This window comes from Trachypithecus francoisi, unplaced genomic scaffold, assembly GCF_009764315.1.
Source record: "Trachypithecus francoisi isolate TF-2019V2 unplaced genomic scaffold, Tfra_2.0 Lachesis_group11, whole genome shotgun sequence".
NCBI classification, from domain to species: domain Eukaryota; kingdom Metazoa; phylum Chordata; class Mammalia; order Primates; family Cercopithecidae; genus Trachypithecus; species Trachypithecus francoisi.
In genome coordinates, this window is record NW_022681456.1 from 58,388,400 (window position 1) to 58,397,441 (window position 9,042).

A 9,042-nucleotide genomic window follows, 5' to 3' on the forward strand; every position below is an offset into this window, starting at 1 on the left:
CCACCCTGAGTGTCGCACTTGCTTTTCCCTTATCCAGACCCAAGGATCCTGTCTTTGTTAAATTTTTTTAACATTTCTTTATCACTAATATTGATATCTTTGCACTGATTTTTAATTTTTAAAAACCCGTTGCATTAAAATATCATTTTCTTGCATTGGCGCCCCCTTAAAATCTGCACTGCAGGCCAGTGCCTCTATCACCCTAGTCCCGGCCCTGTGCAATATTATGGTAATAAGTATGTGTTTGAGTGTCCGCAGTTTTTCTCTGTATAAACTTCACGTGTACTTTAAAATCCAAGCTAAAAGTGCGGTTCTCCGCGATCCTTCGGCCTCAGAGCAGTGGCCCCAACTTCCAGAGGCCGAGGGAGGCGTTGTGGCAACGGTCGTGGAAGGTTCGGGAAACCGCCTTCAGGCCTCACCATGAAGCGCAAGTTAGACCCTCGGGGAATGACGTCGCCCCGCAGCTCATTGTGGAGGTTCACGTACTCGTTGATAAAGTCTACGTCCTCTTCGTGTGGCAAAAATGTCGCGTTCAAACTAGAACCTAGTAGCAGTAGCCACAGCTCACAGAGCCACAGCTTCAAAACGTCCCCTACTGCCAGGGGGAGGGATTGTGCGCTCCACTCCTGGGCTAAGGACCTTGGGGCCTCCATGGTCCACCGGCCGCGGACAGGCCAGTGCGCACGCGCTGGCCGTCCCAGTGACCTGCCAATCTATGGGGTCGCAGGCAAGCCTTGTCCCGCCTCCCGGAGGGAGAAAGGGAGGAGGGGAGGAGGAAAAACAAAGGAGGGAGGAGGTGGAAAGGAGGTGGGAGGAAAGAAGAAGGAGAGGATAGTAGGGAGGGGAGAGTGGGGAGGGGAGGGGCGAGGGAGAGGAGGGGAAAAGTAGACCTGCAGAGTGAAGAAAGCTGGTAATAGATGTCTGACAAACTAAAGAAGGACTTGCGCTACGTGAGTAAGCGCTTTTCACTAAACCAATGTAGTGAAATGTTATCCCTAATTGATTTCTGACACTGAATGATATGTCGTTATTAATGAGTCATCAGTTTGTATGGTAAATGCCAATTACTGAGTAACGGGTCTGAGGAACCTTCTAATTGTGCCAGGTGAAATGATTTTTCTGCGATACAGATACAAATTCAATTAATTTTTTTCCCCCATTACCTATTGAGTTGGAAATTTGGTGCAGGGCCAGCCCTTTATTTTCCTTAGGGGCAGAATGGAATAAAGAAATGTTGCTAGTTCTTAAGGCCAAATAAGGCCAACTTAATCGATGAGATTTTTTTCAGTTTTTAAATGAACCTTTGTGGGAAACCACAAAATAAATGTGAGTGAAGAGAGAGTAGGGATCACCAAACTCTCCAAAGGTTAAAACATTTCTACTACTTCTCTCATCAGCACAATTCAGACAGCCTGGAATATCAAGATTAATCTTTTTCACTAATTGTGGCATTCACAGTAAGAAAAAACTGTTTTTTAATTGGCTGATATCTAGCTGATTTTGGCCTGATCTGTTTACCTCCAAACATTTTCCTCAAAAACAAAACAAAACAAAACCAACTTGCTTTGAAGACTTTAAATTCTAAGCGTGGAAAAAAAGCACATATTTGTTTTGGAATACACATTTGCATATTACATATTGTGCTTAATGCATTAAGCAGATATGGAAAATTGACATTAAGATAAAATTTTACGGCCGGGCGCGGTGGCTCAAGCCTGTAATTCCAGCACTTTGGGAGGCCGAGACGGGCGGATCACGAGGTCTGGAGATCGAGACCATCCTGGCTAACACGGTGAAACCCCGTCTCTACTAAAAAAAAAATACAAAAAACTAGCCGGGTGTGGTGACGGGCACCTGTAGTCCCAGCTACTCGGGAGGCTGAGGCAGGAGAATAGCGGGAACCCGGGAGGTGGAGCTTGCAGTGAGCTGAGATCTGGCCACTGCACTCCAGCCTGGGCGACAGAGCGAGACTCTGTCTCAAAAAAAAAAAAAAAAAAAAAAAAAAAAAAGATAAAATTTTACTACAAAACATTGTAACAGGTTAGCCAAACATTTATAAAAAGAAAAATGCTTTCAAAAATTGTGATGCACACAATTGAAAAACAATAGACCTATGTAAGATGGTTTCATTCATGCCCTTGAATGCTTACTATCGTGCAGTGTATTAAGTGGTTGAGAAAGATTAGTAGACAAGACACAGATTCAGCTTTCAAGCAGCTTACAGTTTAGTGAATTAGCAATCAGGTAGTATTTATAACATGTGATAAATACAAAGCCAAAATTCTATGGCATCATGTGAGGGACAATTAGTACTCTTGTGGAGGACCAGGGAAGCCTTTCTGGAAAATGTATACAGAAACTGAAACAGACAAGTGTAAGATAGCATTCTAAACAAAAGGAAAAGCACGTAATGTGCCTAAGGAGAAAGGAAGATACTAAAGGCTAAAGTATTTTGGTATGGCTAGAACCTATTTAAGGGTGAAGGTGGCAAGTGCTGAAAAATGCAATTCCTTTATTATGGTGATACTGTTGTTAGACTGCAAACAATGCTAAAGAAAAAGTATAAATAGAATAATGCAATCTTAGATTTGGAAGAAATTTTAGCCATGATTACTAGCCTCATGTGTTAGGCATACTCTCTGGAACATCACTGACAGTTGATCATCACATCCTTTTCTTAAACAATTACACCAACTGGAAGTCACCATTTCCTGGGAAGCCCATTCCACTACTAGACATCTCAATCAATAAATATTTCCTTGGTACCTCCTGTGTGTCACAGCCCAGCTGAAGGTTCAAATGCTGAACAAACTAGACATGGAGTCTATCCACAGGAAGCTTCTAGTTAAAGGTGATACAGCTTCTAGTTAAAGGTGATACATCAATAGTTACAATACAGAGTGGTGAATACTACTTTTGATCTATTTCACAAATATTTAATGTGTCGGGCACTATTTAAAATGCTTGGACAATAGCAACTCATTCAAGTCATACAAATCTTAAGAAATAGTTATTATCCCTTTAACAGATGGAAAAACTGAGAAAAAGAGAAATCAAATTGCCTGAGGCCACCCAGGCCAGGGGGTGGTAGAGCTACTTTTGTTTTGTTTTGTTTTTACCGATTCCTTTTCTAAAAATAGACTCTATTTTTTTAATAGCAGTTTTAGGTTCACAGCAAAACTGAGAGGAAGGTATAGAGGTTTCTCATGTACCTCCTGCCCCCACACATACATAACCTCCCTCATTATCAACATCCCACAACAGAGTAGTACATTTACAGTTGATGAATCTACATTTATACATTATTCCTACCCAGAGTTCATAGTGTATATTAGGACTCATTCTTGGTGTTGCACATTTCATGGGTTTGGATAAATGTATAATGTCATGTTTCCAGCATTCAGTATCATATAGAGTAGTTTTACTGCCTAAAAATCCCCTGTGCTCAGACTGTTGATCTCTCCCTCCCTCCTAACCCTGGCAACTACTTATATTTTTACTGTCTTCATAGTTTTGCTTTTCCCAGAATGTTATATAGTTGGAATCATACAGTATGTAGCCTTTTCAGATTGGCTTCTTTCACTTAGTAATATGTGTGTAAATTTCTTCCATGTCTTTTCATGGCTTGATACTTAATTTTTAGCACTGAATAATTTTTCATTTTCTGGATGTACCAACATTTCTTTATTCCAGTGGTTATTGAAGGACACATTGGTTGATTCTAGGTATTGGTGTATTATTCTGTTCTCATGCCACTAATAAAGACAAACCCAAGACTGGATAATTTATAAAGGAAAGAGGTTTGATGGACTCACAATTCCACATGGCTGGGAGCCCTCACAATCATGGTGGAAGACGAAGGAGGAGTAAAGGGACATCTTACATGCTGGCACGCAAGAGACCGTGTGCAGGGGAACTACCCTTTATAAAACCATCAGATCTCATGAGACTTATTCATTACCATGAGAACAGCATGGGAAAAACCTGCCCCCATGATTCAATTACCTCTCACCGAGTCCCTCCCATGACTCGTGGCCATTATTACAATTCAGGGTAAGATTTGGGTGGGGACACAGAGCCAAACCATATCAATTTGCAAAGGAACACAGTTGCTATAAACATCTTTGTGCAGGTTTCTGTGTAGACATAAGTTTTCAACTCCTTTGGATAAATACCAAGAGCATGATTGCTGGATCATATAGTAAGTGCTATTGTTTGGGTATTTGTCCCTTTCAAAATTCATGTTGAAACTTAATCCCTAATGTAACGGTATTGAAAGGTAGGGCCTTTAAGAAGTGATTGAGTCTGTCCTCGTGAATGTATTGACCCATTCATAGATTAATGGGTTAATGGATTCATTTAGCCCCTTTACCATGTGATACTCTGTGCTGCCTTGGGATTCTGCAGAGTCCCCAGTAGCAAGAAGGGCCTCACCAGATATGGCCCCTTGACTTTGAAATTCTGAACCTCCACAATGCTAAGAAGTAAATTCCTTTTTATAACTTACCCAGTTTCAGGTATTTTCTTATGAGCAACATTAAACAGACTATGACAGTAAGTATAATGTTCAGTTTTTTAAGAAACCACTAAACTGTATTCCAAAGTAGCTGTGCTATTTTGCATTCCCACCAGCCATGAATGAGAGCTCATGTTCCTCCACATCCTTGTTAGCATTTGGTGTTGCCGATGTTCTGGAGTTTGGCCATTCTAATAGGTGTGTAGTGGTATTTCATTGGTATTTTAATGTGCGTTTTCCTGATGACATATGATGCACCTTTTCATATGCTCATTTGAGTACTGTGTATCTTTTTTGGTGAGGTGTCCATTAAGGTTTTTGACCCATTTTTAAATTAAGCTGTTTGTTTTTCGACTGTTGAGTTTAAAGAGTCTTTGCATATTTTGGGTAATAGTTTTTATTGCACATATCTTCTGTGTTTTTCTCCCAGGCTGTGGCTTGTCTTTTCATTCTCTTAAGAATGTCTTTCGCTGTGTAGAAATTTTTAGTTTTAATGGCACCCAGCTTATCAATTTGTTCTTTCATAAATCATAACTTTTGTGTCGTATCTAAAAGGTTATTGCCAAATTAAAGATCATCTAGATTTTCTCTTATATAACCTTCTATGAGTTTATACTTTTGCATTTACATTTAGGTCTGTGATCCATTTTGATTAAATTTTGTGAAGGATATGAAGTTTGTGCTTAGACTGATATTTTTTTCTTGTTTATGGACATTCAGTTGTTCCAGAACTGTTTGTTGAAAAGACTACATTTGCTCCATTATATTGCCTTTGCTCCTTTGTCAAAGATCAGTTGACTTGATTTATGTTGTTCTATTTCTGAGCTCTCTATTCTGTTCCATGGATTCATTTATTTCTACTTTCACCAATACTATACTGTTTTAATTACTGTATTTTTGCTATTGTTTGAATGTGTCCCCCTGAATTCATGTGTTAGAAAATTAATACCCAATGCAATAGCATTGAGAGGTGGGATCTTTAAGAGGTGATTAGGTCATGAGAGCTCTGTCCTCACAAATTGAATTAATGCCATTATCACAGGATTGGTAAAATATTGAGGGAGTGAGTTCCTGATAAAAGAGTGAGTTCAGCTCCCTTCTTTTGCACATGTGCATGCACTCTCTTGCTCTGTGAACTCCTGCCATCAGATGACACAGCCAGCAGGTCCTCACCAGATGCAAGCTCCTCAGTCTTGGACTTTCCAGCCTCCAGAACTGTAAGAAATTGATCTTTGTTTTTTATAAATTACCAAATATCAGACATTCTGTGATAGCAGCACAAAATAGACTGAGACATGTACCCTTGTAGTAAGTCTTAATGTCATGTAGTGTTAGTCCTGCAACCTTGTTCTTCTCATCCAGTGTATTGGCTGTTCAGTGTTTTTTTTGCCTCTTCATATAAACTTTAGAATTATTTTGTCGATATCCACAAATTGCTGAAATTTTGACTGGGGTTACATTAAATCTATAGATCAAATTGGGAATTACTGATATCCTAACAATATTTAGTCTTTCTATTTACGAACAGGGAATATTTCTTCAAAGTTCTTTGATTTCTATTATCATACATTTGTAGTGTTCCCCATATAGATTTTGTAAATAGTTTGTTAGATTTATGACTAAGTATTTGTTCGTGTGTGCTAAACGCTATTACGTTTTCGATTTTAAATTATACTTGTTCATGGTTAGTATATAGGAAAGTAATTTAAAGTAACTGACTTTTCTATATTAACCTTGTATCCTACAACCTTGCTAAAATCATTGTTTAGTTTCAGAAGTTTGTTGATTCTTTGGATTTTGTACATAAATAATTATGTCATTGGCAAACAAAGACATTTTTCTTTCTTCTCAATCTATAAACCTTTTATTTTCTTGTCTTACTGCGTTAGCAAGGACTTCCAGTATGAAGCTGAAGAGCAGTGATGAGAGGGGCATCTTTGCCTTGTTCCTGATCTTAGTGAGAAAGCTTCCTGTTTCTCATCATTAACTTTGTAGTTAGCTACAGCTTTTTTTGTAAATATTGATATCTTTATCAATATCTCAACGAAGTTTCCTACTATTGCTAGTTTATTGAGAATTTTTGTCATGAGTTCATGTTGGATTTTGTCCAATGCTCTTTCTGCATCTATTGATATATGGTTTTTCTTCTTTAGTCTATTGATGTGATTTATTACATTAATTGATTTGCAAATTGAACCAGGCTTGTATACCTATGTCTGAGTTCATTTTCTGATGCTTATAACAGAATACTTGAAACTGGGTAATTTATAAAGAAAAATAATTTAGCCGGGCGCGGTGGCTCAAGCCTGTAATCCCAGCACTTTGGGAGGCCGAGACGGGCGGATCACGAGGTCAGGAGATCGAGACCATCCTGGCTAACACGGTGAAACCCCGTCTCTACTAAAAAAATACAAAAAACTAGCCGGGCGAGGTGGCGGGCCCCTGTAGTCCCAGCTACTCGGGAGGCTGAGGCAGGAGAATGGCGTGAACCCGGGAGGCGGAGCTTGCAGTGAGCTGAGATCCGGCCACTGCACTCCAGCCTGGGTGACAGAGTGAGACTCCGTCTCAAAAAAAAAAAAAAAGAAAAATAATTTAATATTTACAGCTATGGAGGCTGAGAACACAAGGTTGAGGGGCTGCATTTGGTGAAATACCTTCTCGCTGGTGAGAACTCTGCAAAGTCCTGAGGCAGTGCAGGGCATCATATGGCAAGAAAGTTGGTCGTGCTAGCTCTGGTCTCTCTTCCCCTTTTTACTAAGCACTTTAGTCTCACTCCTGTAATAACCCATTAATCCATTAACTCATTAACCTATTAAGCCATTAATCTGTGAATGTATTGGTTCATTCTTGAAGGCAGAGCCCTCATAACCTAATAATCTTTTTAAAGCCCCACCTTTCAATACTGCCTCAATGGAATTAAATTTTAACATGAGTTTGGAGGGGACAAATATTCAGACCAGAGCAATCTGGAATAAATTCCACTCCATCATGGTGTGTAATTATTTTTATACATTGTTAAATTCAATTTGCTTAGTATCTTGTTGGGAAATTTTGCATCTACGTTCATGAGAGACACTGATCTGTAGTACTTTTTTTTCTTGTAATGTTGTTGCACGATTTTGGTATTAGGGTGGGTGTGGAGTTGTTCATAGTATTGCTCAGTTATCCTTTTAATGTTCATCAGATACTCTGTAGTGATGTTCCTTCTTTCATCTCTGATATTGATAATTTATGTTTTTTCCCTTTTTCTGTTAGCTTGGCTAGAAGCTTATAAATCTTATTTATGCCTTAAAAGAACCAGCTTTTGGTTTTATTAATTTTCTTTATTTATTTTGTTTACAATTTTATTGATTTCTGCACAAATTTTTATTATTTCTTCCGCTTACTTTGGGTTTAATTTGCTCTTTCTTTCTAGTTTCTTACAGTGAAAGCATATGCGATTTTAGATCTTTCTTCTTTTCTAATATATTTTTTCAGTGCTACAAATTACCTCTAAGCAATGCTTTGCTGCATCCCACAAATTTTGCTAGGATGTTTTCATTTTCATTCATTTAAAAATATTTTCAAATTTCTTTTGATATTTTTTCTTTGGACCATGTGTTATTTAGAAGTGTGCCATTTAATCTCTTATTTTGGAATTTTATGGTTATCGTTCTGTTATTGATTTCTAGTTCAATTACTAGTGGTCTGAGAGGAGGCATTACATGACTTCTATTCTAAATTTATTAAGGTGTGTTTTATGGTCCAGAATATAGTTTATTTTGGTAAATGTTTCATATGAGATTGAGAATATGTATTCAGCTATTGTCAAATAATGTATAGATGTCTTATTACATCCAAGTGATTGATGTTGTTGACTTTATGTCCTTACTGATTTTCTGCCTGCTGAATCTATACATTTCAGATAGAGGTGTTTTGAATTCTCCAACTATAGATAGTAGATTCATCTATTTCTTCTTGTCATTCTATCAGTTTCGTCTCATATATTTCTACACTCTCTTGCTAGGTGTATATACATTAAGGATTGTAATGAGCCACCATGCCTGGTCTGCACTTGAAATTTTAAGGAAATAGTACTCTAATTCCATATGCTTTTTGATTTAGATAAAATCTAGCAAATTTAAAAATGTATTTTTAATCTACATTGATCATGGAGTAAGACTGAAGATACTGAAATGTATTATTTTGTTCTCTGTATAGATGTTATTAGAAACACTGTTTTTATTTTATTTTATTGACTCTCGTTGTTTCTTTTCTATACACACTCAATTGATCTTTTCTATAATTCAAATTTCAGATTCAGATAATTGTGCATGAGAAGCATTAAGAGAAAACCAAAATGATCCACACGTAAAAGCTAACATTAAAAGGTAGAAAGATCGACTTTACTTCATTAAAATGTAAAATAGGGCATCTGAGAAATTTGCTAGATAAATGTCCAAGGATTAAAATCCTAGATGCACAGGGAGCCATTCAGATTTCCTAAGAGGCTGGGTATGGTGGCTCATGACTGTAATCCCAGCACT

At 37.9% G+C, this 9,042-nt stretch overlaps 1 protein-coding gene across 1 annotated transcript in view; it reads right to left on the reverse strand.

Annotated features, from left to right (window-relative positions):
- Positions 1 to 694, reverse strand: part of GLIPR1L2 (GLIPR1 like 2) — a 40,340-nt gene extending 39,646 nt beyond the window's left edge. The window contains exon 1 of the mRNA XM_033221235.1: positions 420 to 694. Coding sequence (XP_033077126.1) covers positions 420 to 653 — 234 coding nt within the window. The 5' untranslated portion in view covers positions 654 to 694. The remainder of the gene's footprint in view (positions 1 to 419) is intronic.
- Between the last annotated feature and the right edge of the window lie 8,348 nt (positions 695 to 9,042).